We start from the raw sequence: 18272 nt of genomic DNA, 5'->3' as shown, positions 1-18272 counted from the left end.
GGGGTAGAAGTGCCCGGTAGGCAGGAAGGGGGTAGAAGTGCCCGGTAGGCAGGAAGGGGGTAGAAGTGCCCTGTAGGCAGGAAGGGGGTAGAAGTGTCCTGTAGGCAGGAAGGGGGTAGAAGTGCCCATTAGGCAGGAAGGGGTAGAAGCGCCCGGTAGGCGGGAAGGGGGTAGAAGCGCCCGGTAGGCGGGAAGGGGGTAGAAGTGCCCGGTGGGCAGGAAGGGGGTAGAAGTGCCCAGTAGGCGGGAAGGGGGTAGAAGTGCCCGGGAGGCAGGAAGGGGGTAGAAGTGCCCGGTGGGCGGGAAGGGGGTACAAGTGCCCAGTAGGCTGGAAGGGGGTAGAAGTGCCCTGTAGGCGGGAAGGGGGTAGAAGTGCCCGGGAGGCAGGAAGGGGGTAGAAGTGCCCGGGAGGCAGGAAGGGGGTAGAAGTGCCATGTAGGCAGGAAGGGGGTAGAAGTGCCATGTAGGCAGGAAGGGGGTAGAAGTATCCGGTAGGCAGGAAGGGGGTAAAAGTGCCTGGTAGGCAGGAAAGGGGTAAAAGTGCCTGGTAGGCAGGAAAGGGGTAGAAGTGCCTGGTAGGCAGGAAGGGGGTAGAAGTGCCCTGTAGGCAGGAAGGGGGTAGAAGTGCCCGGTAGGCAGGAAGGGGGTAGAAGTGCCCGGTAGGCAGGAAGGGGGTAGAAGTGCCCGGTAGGCAGGAAGGGGGTAGAAGTGCCCGGTAGGCAGGAAGGAGGTAGAAGTGCCCTGTAGGCAGGAAGGGGGTAGAAGTGCCCTGTAGGCAGGAAGGGGGTAGAAGTGCCCATTAGGCAGGAAGGGGGTAGAAGTGCCATGTAGGCAGGAAAGGGGTAGAAGTGCCCTGTAGGCGGGAAGGGGGTAGAAGTGCCCTGTAGGCGGGAAGGAGGTAGAAGTGCCCTGTAGGCGGGAAGGAGGTAGAAGTGCCATGTAGGCGGGAAGGGGGTAGAAGTGCCCTGTAGGCGGGAAGGGGGTAGAAGTGCCCGGTAGGCAGGAAGGAGGTAGAAGTGCCCGGTAGGCAGGAAGGGGGTAGAAGTGCCCGGTAGGCAGGAAGGGGGTAGAAGTGCCCGGTAGGCAGGAAGGAGGTAGAAGTGCCCGGTAGGCAGGAAGGGGGTAGAAGTGCCCGGTAGGCAGGAAGGGGGTAGAAGTGCCCGGCAGGCAGGAAGGGGGTAGAAGTGCCCTGTAGGCAGGAAGGAGGTAGAAGTGCCCGGTAGGCAGGAAGGGGGTAGAAGTGTCCGGTAGGCAGGAAGGGGGTAGAAGTGCCCGGCAGGCAGGAAGGGGGTAGAAGTGTCCTGTAGGCAGGAAGGGGGTAGAAGTGCCCGGTAGGCAGGAAGGCGGTAGAAGTGCCCGGTAGGCAGGAAGGGGGTAGAAGTGTCCTGTAGGCAGGAAGGCGGTAGAAGTGCCCGGTAGGCAGGAAGGCGGTAGAAGTGCCCGGTAGGCAGGAAGGGGGTAGAAGTGTCCTGTAGGCAGGAAGGGGGTAGAAGTGCCCGGTAGGCAGGAAGGCGGTAGAAGTGCCCGGTAGGCAGGAAGGGGGTAGAAGTGTCCTGTAGGCAGGAAGGCGGTAGAAGTGCCTGGCAGGCAGGAAGGGGGTGACAGCGCCCAGTAGGCAGGTAGGGGGTGACAGCGCCCGGTAGGTAAGGAGTTAAACTTGTTACAGTTTGGATACATCTGAATCTCTGAATAATGACAATTTCGTACATATTTCGATTCTGAGAGGAAACGAGCCGCACGTATCTATTGCTGATTGACCGACGGCTGAGAACCAGGATAGGCCGCCTAGAAAGAGTATTTAATGTATCGCTTTACAGAATTAGTAGGAAATACCTTGTATCATTTTACTGTAGTATGTATCTGTAGATCGGAGTATAGATCACTCATTAATAATAATTCACACCAGCCGGTTCTCGCCTTGATCGGCATCTGTATAGCGCATTCATTTTCTTTCCGTGTGTCATGTGACTTTGTGGTCTCGGCTCAGGTGTGCAGCGTGCTGGAAAGCCTGGAGCAGGAATACCGGAGAGATGAAGACTGGTGCCGGGGCCACGACAAGCTGGGGCCGGCGTCCGACACGGACCACATCATGCCATTGATCAGCAAACATCTGGAGCAGAAGGAAGCCTTCCTGAAGGTCAGTACCCACCGCGGCCCCTTCCGGTACTTCATTGTATGAAAAAGATCTTCTAGACAGAATTGTGTCTCAAAATACAAAGTTTGGAGACTTGGGGGGGTCTGTGGGAGGGGGGGGGGAGGGTGTTAGGTTTGGGGGGGGGGGTGAAATTTAAGGTTTACTAAGAATTTTGTCTAACGTTCATTTGTCTGATTGTGGATTGGTATGTCTTCCACAGGCGTGCACACTTGCCCGGAGAAATGCAGAGGTCTTCTTAAAGTACATTCACCGCAACAATGTCAGCATGCCTGGCGTGGCCCCTCACACGCGGGGCCCCGAGCAGCAAGTTAAAGGTAAGCGATGATTCAGTAAACCTGAGCAAAATTGCGAACTCAAAACGTTACAAAAGTCTCCTGTTTCCCCATCATTCATGTCGGTGTCTAAATCTGACCTAGTGTCAGCCCCTGTGCAGCAGAGCTCAGAGCGGGAGAGGGAGAAGCTGGACAGGGAGCCATTGTACTGCAGTGTAAAGGGCATGCTGACAGCGGTAGATAGCATAGCGATGGGGGAGATGAGCTCATGAGTCTGCTGCTTCTTCTTTAACTGCCCAATCGCAGGCTGGGGGAGGGCACAAGACCTGAAAGTGTTACATAAAGCGGAGTTTCACTCACCCTGTCAAAAAATAAAAGTCAGCATCTACAAAAACTGTAGCTGCTGACTTTTAAAAAACAGCCACTTACCTGTCCCTCGGTCCTGCGGTGTGTCCCCCGCAGCCCGTTTCACCGGCCGTCCTGCATTCCAGGTCCCGGCATCTTCAGTGTGGGCACCCAGCTGTGACAGCTTGCGGCTTCACAAACGGGTACCCACTGCGCATGCGCGAGAAGCGCTGAGCTTCATCAATGGTCCTGTAGTCTTCTGGGACCTGTCACGTGACACAAAAGACTACAGGGAGGGAGGGGGGACACCTTCCATTTCCGATCGCCTAGGTCAGGGCTTGAAAAAGCCGCTCGCCAAATGCGAGGAGAAATTCTCGAGCGGCGAGCACAGATGATGGAGCGGCTGCGCTCCAAGCCTCATTGTGAAGCCGAGTTCCGGTTTCCCACTTCTGGTCTCTTCGGCACCGCCGCTGAGGGGACAGGTGCAGGAGAGGAGACACCCTCTCCACCGCCGCAGGGGACTCTTTATTCTAAAGAAAAATTTAATTTCATAAGATTTAAGGGGGCGTGGTTGGGGGCAGGGGTGGGGTTGGGTCAGGGGTGGGGTTGGAGGCGGCCCTGGGCAAGTTTGGGTGGGGCAACTGGTGAAGAGTAAGGTTTGTGCCTGGCTAGTAGGTCTAGACAAGAAAGTTTAAGCCCTGGCCTGGGCGATCGGACCGCAAGTGGGAGCGGGTACCTGTCAAATTCGGGTACCCACTCCCCCCGCCCCCCAAAGGTGGGGGAGCAGTCCTTAAAGTGGAATTTCCCCTTTTGGGTGGAGCTCTGCTTTAACTACAGAGGAGAAAAGTCAGGTCTCCCGTGCTGTTTGGCAGAGCTGTGTAAATCTCAGGACTGGAGAGACAGAAATGCAAATCCTGGCAAGTAGTACATCTCCAATATGTGTGTATTTGGTGGTTTGTTTGGAGTTCAGCTTTAATGTTGGCGACACGTCTCTGCACGGGCGAAAGAGGGGTGGTTAGGTTTTGTAGTGGGGGGGAGGGGGGGTCTGCTGGCAGTAGTAGTTCTCTCCAGTACCTTGTGCAGTACAGTCTGATGTTCAGAGATCCAAACCAGTACAATTCATTTACCTAACAAATATAATGGCGACAATAAGATATACAAATATTTCCAATACATCCTAGAAAACGTTCCTTACCATACAGATACCGAGGATTGTGTCTAACCGGATATAAAACCGATCTGATACAATCGCATCCAGTCGGGAAATCTTAAGTTCCTCAAAAATCCGCAGTTTAAATTCCGGTAATTGAACGTTGTCATAATATAATCCTCCAAAGTACGTCTTCGTAAAGCGATATTTCCGCTATACAAGTGGAGGTCAATTTTCCGAATCCATAGATTGCGGCAATTTAAAACCTGAACGTGGAGATCAATCCGAGATAAATTCGGGATTTAGTATAACGTTCAGATATTTGGACTACAATTCCTATTGTATGGTTTGTAGCGGCTCGGCGAGTGACTTCATCCTCTCACTTATTATATGTTGATTATTCAGCCTGAAGTCGCTGCTTCACGCAAATCCTGCGGTAATACCCTAAAACCTGCTATCTGATTGCAGTACAATCTCCGTCTGCACACTCGGCGTTGGTGGTCCCTTTGAGGGTCCAATGTACGAGTATTGATGGCAAAAGATGATTTCATTGTCCTCATCCACAATCCAGAGATCCTTCAGCCCCAGAATGTTTCTCCTTTATTCTGCCTTATAGGACATACAGGAATGAAAAGTGAGGTGACCCCAACCAGATTCATATCAGGGGGCGTCCTCGGACTCCTGAACGTTCCTTGTCTACGTGTCTTCAGAAGGATTTATCCAAGTGGTGCTAAGATTTCAGAGAGTTAGTCTTTGGGAGTTGAGGAGAAACACTATATTGCCCCGAGTATTGGGCTGCTGGCCTTTCCACACACGACACTTTCAATTGTATCCAATTAGGCAGGATCTTGCACTACATAGTTGAAGGTAAATCTAAAGGAAATTGGGCAGAAATTGGACAGAAAATTGTATAGTGTATGGCCAGCCTTAGGGACCTTAGATTGTACGCTCTTTGAGGGTTAGGGACTGATATGAATGTACAATATATACACATTATATTACCCGCAGTATTGGGCTGCCGGCCTTTTCACACACATGACCTTTAATGGCCCCCCAGTCTTAGTCCATGGGGTTCAATATTGAGTTGGCCCCGCCCTTTCCATGCACATGACCTTTAATAGCCCCCCAGTCTTAGTCCGTAGGGTTCAATATTAAGTTGGCCCCACCCTTTGCACACACATGACCTTTAATGGCCCCCCAGTCTCAGTCCGTAGGGTTCAATATTGAGTTGGCCCCACCCTTTCCACACACATGACCTTTAATGGCCCCCCAGTCTCAGTCCGTAGGGTTCAATATTGAGTTGGCTCCGCCCTTTCCCCACACATGACCTTTAATGGCCCCCCAGTCTTAGTCCGTAGGTTTCAATATTGAGTTGGCCCCACCCTTTCCACACACATGACCTTTAATGGCCCCCCAGTCTCAGTCCGTAGGGTTCAATATTGAGTTGGCTCCGCCCTTTCCCCACACATGACCTTTAATGGCCCTCCAGTCTTAGTCCGTAGGGTTCAATATTGAGTTGGCCCCGCCCTTTCCACACACATGACCTTTAATGGCCCCCAGTCTTAGTCCGTAGGGTTCAATATTGAGTTGGCCCCGCCCTTTCCACACACATGACCTTTAATGGCCCCCAGTCTTAGTCCGTAGGGTTCAATATTGAGTTGGCCCCGCCCTTTCCACACACATGACCTTTAATGGCCCCCAGTCTTAGTCCGTAGGGTTCAATATTGAGTTGACCCCGCCCTTTCCACGCACATGACCTTTAATGGCCTCCCAGTCTTAGTCCGTAGGGTTCAATATTGAGTTGGCCCCGCCCTTTCCACACACATGACCTTTAATGGCCCCCCAGTCTTAGTCCATAGGGTTCAATATTGAGTTGGCCCCGCCCTTTGCAGCTATAACAGCTTCAACTCTTCTGGGAAGGCCGTCCACAAGGTTTAGGAGGGTGTCTATGGGAAGGTTGGACCATTCTTCCAGAAGCACATTTGTCAGGTCAGGCACTGATGTCGGGGGAGGAGGCCTGGCTCGCAGTCTCCGCTCTAATTCATCCCAAAGGTGTTCTATGGGGTTGAGGTCAGGACTCTGTGCAGGACAGTCAAGTTCCTCCACCCCAAACTGGCTCCTCCATGTCTTTATGGACCTTGCTTTGTGCACTGGTGTGCAGTCATGTTGGAACAGGAAGGGGCCATCCCCAAACTCTTCCCACAAAGTTGGGAGCATGAAATTGTCCAAAATGTCGCCTTAAGAGTTCCCTTCATTGGGAACTAGGGGGCCAAGCCCAACCCCTGAAAAACACCCCACACCATAATCCCCCCTCCACCAAACTTTACACTTGGCACAGTGCAGTCAGGCAAGTACTGTTCTCCTGGCCACCACCAAACCCAGACATGTCCATCGGATTGCCAGACAGAGAAGTGTGATTGCTCACTCCAGAGAACACGTCTCCTCTGCTCTAGAGTCCAGTGGCGGCGTGCTTTACACCACGGCATCCGACGCTTTGCATTGCACTTGGTGATGGAAGGCTTGGATGCAGCTGCTCGGCCATGGAAACCCATTCCATGAAGCTCTCTACGCACTGTTGTTGGGCTCATCTGAAGGCCACACCAAGTTTGGAGGTCTTTAGCTATTGACTCTGCAGACAGTTGGTGACTTCTGCGCACTGTGCGCTTCAGCATGCGCTGACCCCGCTGTCATGTGACGTGGCCTACCACTTGGTGGCTGAGTGGCTGTTGTTCCCAGTGGCTTCCACTTTGTTATAATCCCACTAACAGTTGAGTGTGGAATATTTAGTAGCCAGGAAATGTCACGGATGGACTTATTGCCCAGGTGGCCACCTATCACGGGACCACGCTTGGAGTCACTGAGCTCCTGAGAGCGACCCATTCTTTAACCAATCTGTTTGTAGAAGCCGTCTGCATGCCTAGGGGCTTGATTGTATACACTTGTGTCCATGGAGGGGATTGGAACACCTGAATCACATGATATGGAGGGGATTGGAACACCTGAATCACATGATATGGAGGGCGGGGCCAATACTTTTAGTAATGTAGTGTATGTTACTTCACTGAGCTCATAGAAAACAAGGCTCCTATCCAATGGGTACCAAGGGAATGATGCCAAGCATATGGAATATGTACTGTATGATCTGATATACTTCCAGAATCAAAGCATATGGAATATCCAAGAGTGCCGAGCCTCAAGATCCAGAGTCCAAAATACATTAATATTTCTTTAGCCACTTCACATGAAAAAGCCAACTCAGCTTGGGGTCCTCAAGCTCCCCCTTGATCAGTGCTACATCAGTGCCCCTGATCAAGGAAGTGGGGAGTGTGACCCCTGAAATGCATTGGTTGTTTCATGTGATGTGGTTGAAGAACTATTAAAGCCAACCTCCATGAAAATTAAAAATGTTATAAAAATGACGAATTAAAACGGTTACGTCGGAGGGATTCCAGAACCGGCTCTGTTACCTTACACCCCCACTTCAGCCGGCTCTGGTGCTCTCCACCCACAGCTCTGGTCTGGCACCATCACATGAAATACAGGGGCATTAACCCCTGCCCCATGCCCCTCCCCCGGCCGAGAGCCTTTCACCGCCCCCAATACACCTGCCACCACGCTTTCCCACCACCCGGCAAGAAAGAGGGAGAGACACTCACCTTCACAGCTCCAAACATCCCGAGAGTCTGGCTCTGCATACACCGTCAAGCAGCCTCTCATGGATCCCACCTGGTGCCCATGCCATGTGTGCTCCTTCTTCCACCTCTCACGGATCCCACCTGGTGCCCATGCCGTGTGTGCCCCTTCTTCCTCCTCTTATGGATCCCACCTGGTCCCCCTGCCGTGTGTGTCCCTTCTTCCTCTAGCGGATCCCACCTGGTCCCCATGCCGTGTGTGCCCCTTCTTCCTCCTCTTATGGATCCCACCTGGTCCCCCTGCCGTGTGTGTCCCTTCTTCCTCTAGCGCAGCGGTTCTCAACCTGGGGGTCGAACGACCATTTCCCAGGGGTCGCCTAAGACCATCGGAAAACACATATTTCCGATGGTCTTAGGAACCGAGACACCGCTCCTCTGACTCAGTCGATGTGTGGGCGGGATGACACGCTGCCCTGTCACCTGGCCACACCTCCGGGATCCCTCAACAACTCCGCCTCCTCGCCACTGATTGGCCACCGGAACTGTAGCTCAGGAGAGGCACACAGGCGGCCAATCACCGGCGAGGAGGTGGAGCTTGGAGAGGAGGAGCCGAGCAGCAACGCGCGGAGATCGAAGAAGATCGAGGGAACTGCCGGAGTAAGTGAAGAGGAGAGCAGCCAGAGAAGGAAGACAGCTGACAGGTAAGTGAGAGAGCGAGCCCAGGCTGGAGCAGGGGTCAGCAAGGTAAGTATCATTGGTGTCAGTGGGAGGAATAGTGCCCCATCATTTGTGTCACTAATACCAACGATGGGGCACTATTCCTCCCCCCACTGACACCAACGATGGGGCACTATTCCTCCCCCCACTGACACCAACGATGGGGCACTATTTCTCCCCCCAGTGACACCAATGATGGGGCACTATTCCTCCCCCCACTGACACCAATGATGGGGCACTATTTCTCCCCCCACTGACACCAATGATGGGGCACTATTCCTCCCCCCACCGACACCAACGATGGGGCACTATTCCTCCCCCCACCGACACCAACGATGGGGCACTATTCCTCCCCCCACCGAGACCAACGATGGGGCACTATTCCTCCCCCCACCGAGACCAACGATGGGGCACTATTCCTCCCCCCACCGACACCAACGATGGGGCACTATTCCTCCCCCCACCGACACCAACGATGGGGCACTATTCCTCCCCCCACCGACACCAACGATGGGGCACTATTCCTCCCCCCACCGACACCAACGATGGGGCACTATTCCTCCCCCCACCGACACCAACGATGGGGCACTATTCCTCCCCCCACCGACACCAACGATGGGGCACTATTCCTCCCCCCACCGACACCAACGATGGGGCACTATTCCTCCCCCCACCGACACCAACGATGGGGCACTATTCCTCCCCCCACCGACACCAACGATGGGGCACTATTCCTCCCCCCACCGACACCAACGATGGGGCACTATTCCTCCCCCCACCGACACCAACGATGGGGCACTATTCCTCCCCCCACCGACACCAACGATGGGGCACTATTCCTCCCCCCACCGACACCAACGATGGGGCACTATTCCTCCCCCCACCGACACCAACGATGGGGCACTATTCCTCCCCCCACCGACACCAACGATGGGGCACTATTCCTCCCCCCACCGACACCAACGATGGGGCACTATTCCTCCCCCCACCGACACCGATGATGGGGCACTATTCCTCCCACTGACACCGATGATGGGGCACTATTCCTCCCACTGACACAGATGATGGGGCACTATTCCTCCCACTGACACCGATGATGGGGCACTATTCCCCCCACTGACACCGATGATGGGGCACTATTCCCCCCACTGACACCGATGATGGGGCACTATTCCCCCCACTGACACCGATGATGGGGCACTATTCCCCCCACTGACACCGATGTTGGGGCACTATGCCCCCCACTGACACCAACGTTGGGGCTCTATTCCTCCCACTGACACCAACGATGGGGCACTATTCCCCCCACTGACACCGACGTTGGGGCTCTATTCCTCCCACTGACACCGACGATGGGGCACTATTCCCCCCACTGACACCGACGATGGGGCACTATTCCCCCCACTGACACCGACGATGGGGCACTATTCCCCCCACTGACACCGACGATGGGGCACTATTCCCCCCACTGACACCGACGATGGGGCACTATTCCCCCCACTGACACCGACGATGGGGCACTATTCCCCCCACTGACACCGACGATGGGGCACTATTCCCCCCACTGACACCGACGATGGGGCACTATTCCCCCCACTGACACCGACGATGGGGCACTATTCCCCCCACTGACACCGACGATGGGGCACTATTCCCCCCACTGACACCGACGATGGGGCACTATTCCCCCCACTGACACCGACGATGGGGCACTATTCCCCCCACTGACACCGACGATGGGGCACTATTCCCCCCACTGACACCGACGATGGGGCACTATTCCCCCCACTGACACCGACGATGGGGCACTATTCCCCCCACTGACACCGACGATGGGGCACTATTCCCCCCACTGACACCGACGATGGGGCACTATTCCCCCCACTGACACCGACGATGGGGCACTATTCCCCCCACTGACACCGACGATGGGGCACTATTCCCCCCACTGACACCGACGATGGGGCACTATTCCCCCCACTGACACCGACGATGGGGCACTATTCCCCCCACTGACACCGACGATGGGGCACTATTCCCCCCACTGACACCGACGATGGGGCACTATTCCCCCCACTGACACCGACGATGGGGCACTATTCCCCCCACTGACACCGACGATGGGGCACTATTCCCCCCACTGACACCGACGATGGGGCACTATTCCCCCCACTGACACCGACGATGGGGCACTATTCCCCCCACTGACACCGACGATGGGGCACTATTCCCCCCACTGACACCGACGATGGGGCACTATTCCCCCCACTGACACCGACGATGGGGCACTATTCCCCCCACTGACACCGACGATGGGGCACTATTCCCCCCACTGACACCGACGATGGGGCACTATTCCCCCCACTGACACCGACGATGGGGCACTATTCCCCCCACTGACACCGACGATGGGGCACTATTCCCCCCACTGACACCGACGATGGGGCACTATTCCCCCCACTGACACCGACGATGGGGCACTATTCCCCCCACTGACACCGACGATGGGGCACTATTCCCCCCACTGACACCGACGATGGGGCACTATTCCCCCCACTGACACCGACGATGGGGCACTATTCCCCCCACTGACACCGACGATGGGGCACTATTCCCCCCACTGACACCGACGATGGGGCACTATTCCCCCCACTGACACCGACGATGGGGCACTATTCCCCCCACTGACACCGACGATGGGGCACTATTCCCCCCACTGACACCGACGATGGGGCACTATTCCCCCCACTGACACCGACGATGGGGCACTATTCCCCCCACTGACACCGACGATGGGGCACTATTCCCCCCACTGACACCGACGATGGGGCACTATTCCCCCCACTGACACCGACGATGGGGCACTATTCCCCCCACTGACACCGACGATGGGGCACTATTCCCCCCACTGACACCGACGATGGGGCACTATTCCCCCCACTGACACCGACGATGGGGCACTATTCCCCCCACTGACACCGACGATGGGGCACTATTCCCCCCACTGACACCGACGATGGGGCACTATTCCCCCCACTGACACCGACGATGGGGCACTATTCCTCCCACTGACACCGACGATGGGGCACTATTCCCCCCACTGACACCGACGATGGGGCACTATTCCCCCCACTGACACCGACGATGGGGCACTATTCCCCCCACTGACACCGACGATGGGGCTCTATTCCCCCCACTGACACCGACGATGGGGCTCTATTCCCCCCACTGACACCGACGATGGGGCACTATTCCCCCCACTGACACCGACGATGGGGCACTATTCTCCCCACTGACACCGACGATGGGGCACTATTCCCCCCACTGACACCGACGATGGGGCACTATTCTCCCCACTGACACCGACGATGGGGCACTATTCCCCCCACTGACACCGACGATGGGGCACTATTCCCCCCACTGACACCGACGATGGGGCACTATTCCCCCCACTGACACCGACGATGGGGCACTATTCCCCCCACTGACACCGACGATGGGGCACTATTCCCCCCACTGACACCGACGATGGGGCACTATTCCCCCCACTGACACCGACGATGGGGCAATATTCCCCCCACTGACACCGACGATGGGGCACTATTCCTCCCACTGACACCGACGATGGGGCACTATTCCTCCCACTGACACCGACGATGGGGCACTATTCCCCCCACTGACACCGACGATGGGGCACTATTCCCCCCACTGACACCGACGATGGGGCACTATTCCCCCCACTGACACCGACGATGGGGCACTATTCCCCCCACTGACACCGACGATGGGGCACTATTCCCCCCACTGACACCGACGATGGGGCACTATTCCCCCCACTGACACCGACGATGGGGCACTATTCCCCCCACTGACACCGACGATGGGGCACTATTCCCCCCACTGACACCGACGATGGGGCACTATTCCCCCCACTGACACCAACGATGGGGCACTATTCCCCCCACTGACACCAACGATGGGGCACTATTCCCCCCACTGACACCAACGATGGGGCACTATTCCCCCCACTGACACCAACGATGGGGCACTATTCCCCCCACTGACACCAACGATGGGGCACTATTCCCCCCACTGACACCAACGATGGGGCACTATTCCCCCCACTGACACCAACGATGGGGCACTATTCCCCCCACTGACACCAACGATGGGGCACTATTCCCCCCACTGACACCAACGATGGGGCACTATTCCCCCCACTGACACCAACGATGGGGCACTATTCCCCCCACTGACACCAACGATGGGGCACTATTCCCCCCACTGACACCAACGATGGGGCACTATTCCCCCCACTGACACCAACGATGGGGCACTATTCCCCCCACTGACACCAACGATGGGGCACTATTCCCCCCACTGACACCAACGATGGGGCACTATTCCCCCCACTGACACCAACGATGGGGCACTATTCCCCCCACTGACACCAACGATGGGGCACTATTCCCCCCACTGACACCAACGATGGGGCACTATTCCCCCCACTGACACCAACGATGGGGCACTATTCCCCCCACTGACACCAACGATGGGGCACTATTCCCCCCACTGACACCAACGATGGGGCACTATTCCCCCCACTGACACCAACGATGGGGCACTATTCCCCCCACTGACACCAACGATGGGGCACTATTCCCCCCACTGACACCAACGATGGGGCACTATTCCCCCCACTGACACCAACGATGGGGCACTATTCCCCCCACTGACACCAACGATGGGGCACTATTCCCCCCACTGACACCAACGATGGGGCACTATTCCCCCCACTGACACCAACGATGGGGCACTATTCCCCCCACTGACACCAACGATGGGGCACTATTCCCCCCACTGACACCAACGATGGGGCACTATTCCCCCCACTGACACCAACGATGGGGCACTATTCCCCCCACTGACACCAACGATGGGGCACTATTCCTAGTCCTCCCACTGCAAAATTACAGTTATGAAGTAGCAACGAAAATAATTTTATGGTTGGGGGTCACCACAACATGAGGAACTGTATTAAGGGGTCGCGGCATTAGAAAGGTTGAGAACCACTGCTCTAGCGGATCCCACCTGGTCCCCCTGCCGTGTGTGCCCCTTCTTCCTCTAGCGGATCCCACCTGGTCCCCATGCCGTGTGTGCCCCTTCTTCCTCTAGCGGATCCCACCTGGTCCCCCTGCCGTGTGTGCCCCTCCTTCTCTAGCGGATCCCACCTGGTCCCCATGCCGTGTGTGTCCCTCCTTCTCTAGCGGATCCCACCTGGTCCCCATGCCGTGTGTGTCCCTTCTTCCTCTAGCGGATCCCACCTGGTCCCCATGCCGTGTGTGTCCCTCCTTCTCTAGCGGATCCCACCTGGTCCCCATGCCGTGTGTGCCCCTCCTTCTCTAGCGAATCCCACCTGGTCCCCATGCCGTGTGTGTCCCTCCTTCTCTAGCGGATCCCACCTGGTCCCCATGCCGTGTGTGCCCCTTCTTCTGCCATGAAAAATGCCGCCCTAGGCAATTGCCTTGTTTGCCTTGTGGTGAATACACCCCTGTTGGTGGGTAGTAGATGGGTGGTTTTGAGGATAGAAGACAGAGCAGCCGGGAACCTCGCAGAGCATCTCCAGAATCCTCTACAAATGACACTTTCAGCTGGGTTACCGCAGAACATTTCGTCAGCATAGAGACGTTGTGGCTCAGTTTCAGGTGGAGACGACGTCTGTAATCAAGGGGCGGTGAAGTCGGTGTCAGTGGAGTGCGGCTTTTTATTGGATTATGAGCCGCTAAGCTGCAGAATGGAGCAGATTACTGGTAATGCTTTCAAACGCGCTCTTACACACCGACGATCCTATTTAGGTGTGATAAAGTGAGCGTGTCATCCGAAATCCTCTGCTCCCCACATATCCTGACATACATATAGCACAGGGGTCTGCGTACTGATCCAGCCTAAAAGGGCTCCCTGCTAGCATTCAGGTACTACCAAGTCCCAGCATGCCCTTCCCTGGTTTTGCCCAAAAAATTGGGGGTCATTGGTGCAAAAATATCCAGCATGTCGTTTTCTATGAATTTTTTTCCGTCGGGTCTCTGTGTGAAGTCACCGATCTCTGGTTTGTCCCGCAGCCATCCTCAGCGAACTGCTGCAAAGAGAAAACCGCGTCCTGCACTTCTGGACCCTGAAGAAGCGGCGGCTGGACCAATGCCAGCAGTACGTGGTGTTCGAGAGAAGCGCCAAGCAGGTAGGTGACGGGAAACTGTGGCGTGAGACTGGAAGCAACTGGGAGAAGCATTGTCCCCCATAGCTGTGTGCCAAGATCCAACGAATGCCAGAAACAGTTCAGGGAGTCGTCCTATATTATGGGATCCCTACAGTGCTATACAGCGATCCTGTGACGGGAGTCACTTTGGGTGGGGGGTCCATGGAACACAGCTCACTTTGGAGGGGTGGGGAGACCCCTGTCTCAGCTCCCCATATCCCTCTTATGTGTAAGTCACCCTGTACCTGTTAGGGGTACAGGGTGATCTGTCCTAATATTGGGGTGGGGGGTTGTTGATTTTTTGGTGTCATGTGGTTGCATCCCATTGTTCTATTGTGTGTCTGGCTTGGGAGAAAACTATTATGGGATGTATGTATGTTTATGGGTATTGGCTTGGTGGGGGGGGTGTTTCCAGCAGCCCTCCCTCCTGATGGGACTGTCTGTTGGTGTGTCTCTTGTTACTAAATGTAGATTGCCCCGCCCTGTGTTATTATGCAGGGAGGGGGGATTGTCACCTGAGTGTATATATCTTGTATCTGTGTTCAAATAAACTAGTCTGCTTCCTGGTTTTCTTCAAGACTGGTGTCGTCTGGTCTTGTATGGTCGTCTGTGGTATCTGTGGTTGGTGTTCGGGCGGGGAAGCGGTATTCTAACGGAAGTGCCCAAGCGCAGTCTGGGGTCGGTTCCGTTACAGATTCCTACTGTGTATTAGAACACGGACCCAAACTGGTTTAGCACAGTTATTAGGGAGGACCTGTGTCTGCCATGCTCAGAATATGCCAGGACTGACAGGATATGAGTGTGTTGGGCACTGGACCCCAAGGCAGGTGAATCTCATGATAAGACCGATCGATATATCCCAAAGACCTCAGAGCGCCTTCCTTGGATAAGACTGACAAAACTTGGATGAGTCCAGTAAAAAAAATTATTTTTTTTTTTCATGACAAAAAGTTAAGCAGTCAACACATAAAAAAAAAAAAAAAAAAAAAGTACCCTTCATCAGGCATTAAAATCAAATCGAAGAGATAGTGGACGGTATTTGCAAATGTAGTGAATACAAAGATGGCGGTTCATGACCCCCCCCCATCACCGTCCTACCATTGTTTTATTTACAACTATTTTACACTTTCTCTTTCATTTGATTTTTTTTTTTTAACCACTTCAAGTCCAGACACTTTCCCCCCCTTCCAGTCCGGACGCTTTCCAGTCCGGACGCTTTCCCCCCCTTCCAGTCCGGACGCTTTCCAGTCCGGACGCTTTCCCCCCCTTCCAGTCCGGACGCTTTCCCCCCCTTCCAGTCCGGACACTTTCCCCCCCTTCCAGTCCGGACACTTTCCCCCCCTTCCAGTCCGGACACTTTCCCCCCCTTCCAGTCCGGACGCTTTCCCCCCCCTTCCAGTCCGGACGCTTTCCCCCCCCTTCCAGTCCGGACGCTTTCCCCCCCTTCCAGTCCGGACGCTTTCCCCCCCTTCCAGTCCGGACGCTTTCCCCCCCTTCCAGTCCGGACGCTTTCACCCCCTTCCAGTCCGGACGCTTTCCCCCCCTTCCAGTCCGGACACTTTCACCTCCTTCCAGTCTGGACACTTTCCCCCCCTTCCAGTCTGGACACTTTCCCCCCCTTCCAGTGCGGACACTTTCCCCCCCTTCCAGTCCAGACGCTTTCCCCCCCTTCCAGTCCGGACGCTTTCCCCCCCTTCCAGTCCGGACGCTTCCCCCCCCTTCCAGTCCGGACACTTTCCCCCCCTTCCAGTGCGGACGCTTTCCCCCCCTTCCAGTGCGGACGCTTTCCCCCCCTTCCAGTCCGGACGCTTTCCCCCCTTTCAGTCCGGACGCTTTCCCCCCTTTCAGTCCGGACGCTTCCCCCCCCTTCCAGTCCGGACGCTTTCCCCCCCCTTCCAGTCCGAACGCTTTCCCCCCCTTCCAGTCCGGACGCTTTCCCCCCCTTCCAGTCCGGACGCTTTCCCCCCCTTCCAGTCCGGACGCTTTCACCCCCTTTCCAGTCCGGACGCTTTCACCCCCTTTCCAGTCCGGACGCTTTCACCCCCTTTCCAGTCCGGACGCTTTCACCCCCTTTCCAGTCCGGACGCTTTCCCCCCCTTCCAGTCCGGACGCTTTCACCCCCTTTCCAGTCCGGACGCTTTCACCCCCTTTCCAGTCCGGACGCTTTCACCCCCTTTCCAGTCCGGACGCTTTCACCCCCTTTCCAGTCCGGACGCTTTCACCCCCTTTCCAGTCCGGACACTTTCACCCCCTTTCCAGTCCGGACACTTTCACCCCCTTCCAGTCCGGACACTTTCCCCCCCTTCCTGTCCAGACCAATTTTTAGCTTTCAGCGCTATCACACTTTGAATGACAATTGCGCGGTCATGCAACACTGTACCCATATGGCATTTTTTTTAGACAGATAAAACTTTATTTTGGTGGTATTTATTCACCGCTGGGATTTTTATTTTATTTTTTGCTATATAAATGAAAAGTCCAAAAATTTTGAAAAAAAGTGTTTTTCTTATAAAAATTTGCAAATAATCTTACTTCATAAATCTTGGCCAAAATGTATTCCGTTATATTTTTAGTAAAACAAAATTACCCAAACTAGTTTATAACCAAAAATTATAAGTTTTCAAAAAAAAAGTTCACATTTTTATTTTATTTTTTTATATTATTTTTTTTTTACATACTGTCACCCTAGCAGTAGTATCACCATGGTGACACTGTACTACTTGTGGGGGGTGATGAAGATTTTTTTTTTTTTTAACACGGATTGCTTTTACACCCATAAAGGCTGTAAAAGCAATAATTTCTCCTTCTCTCTGGCTGCATTCTTGCATCCATTGAGAAGTACTGGGAGAGCTGTGATTGGTCACAGCTTGTCACATGGTACAAGGCTGTTGTGAGTGGCCCTGTACCATGTGATCTCTGTGATCATCCACAGATTTCACAAGTAGTAAGTGATGATGTCAGGAAGTGACAGTTTACTGCTGTTCATGTGATCACTGATTGGCCAATCAGTGATAACATGATGGGGACCTCGCACAGAGGTCCTGTACAGCAATCGGTGTTTGCGTGCTCCCAGGGAGCGCGCACAGGCTAAAATGGCGGGTGCTGTTTATGAACGGCAACCCGCTCCTGCACTGCTCCCGTCCAGCCGTTTATATACATGGGAAGTGGCTAAATCAGGTCTTTTTTTTTTTTATTGAAGTTTGGATCCATGTACATACAAAGTTATATAATCCCAACCTCCATCAGGGGATAACTTCATTAATAACAATTTTCACCAATGCAGTGCATATGGAGTACATATCAAGCATACAGTAGACATTAAGTACAGATCCCAAACCACAATGTTTTCCATGTTTTTTTAGAAAAAGAAAAAATGTTTTCGTAAAAATACAAAAAAAGACCAAAAAAAACAAAAGTACAAAACCAGAATAGTCAACATAAACCATTCTTCCACCAAACTGAACCTGGAGAACCAAGCTGCCTCAACCTATCCATGATTAGAAAGATACCCGTCTGATACCCGTCTAGGAGCTGATTATTATTATTATTATACAGTATTTATAAAGCGCCAATAGTTCGCTCAGCGCTGTACATTACAAAGGGGGACAGAACATGTGACAGAACAATACCAATACAATGTGATACACGAGGGGATCGAGGGCCCTGCTCCTTGGAGCTTACAATCTAGGAGGGAGGGGATGGTGGTACAGGAGGAGATAGCTGTGGGGGATGGAGTGGTAGGAAGAGT

The 18272-nt window shown here is 54.4% G+C and overlaps 1 protein-coding gene across 1 annotated transcript in view; it reads left to right on the top strand.

Annotated features, from left to right (window-relative positions):
* LOC149436376 (kalirin) overlaps positions 1-18272 on the top strand; it is a 162160-nt gene that overhangs the window by 71834 nt on the left and 72054 nt on the right. Inside the window, exons 11-13 of the mRNA XM_089661685.1 lie at positions 1988-2137; positions 2355-2469; positions 14391-14506. Of these exons, the coding sequence (XP_089517811.1) occupies positions 1988-2137; positions 2355-2469; positions 14391-14506 (381 nt within the window). The remainder of the gene's footprint in view (positions 1-1987; positions 2138-2354; positions 2470-14390; positions 14507-18272) is intronic.

The sequence above is a fragment of the Staurois parvus genome, unplaced genomic scaffold, assembly GCF_062004578.1.
Source record: "Staurois parvus isolate SC_StPar_1 unplaced genomic scaffold, SC_StPar_1.0 ptg001366l, whole genome shotgun sequence".
Lineage (NCBI taxonomy): Eukaryota > Metazoa > Chordata > Amphibia > Anura > Ranidae > Staurois > Staurois parvus.
The sequence above is the reverse complement of the archived record's forward strand: the minus strand, read 5'-3'. Positions and strand labels throughout refer to the sequence as shown.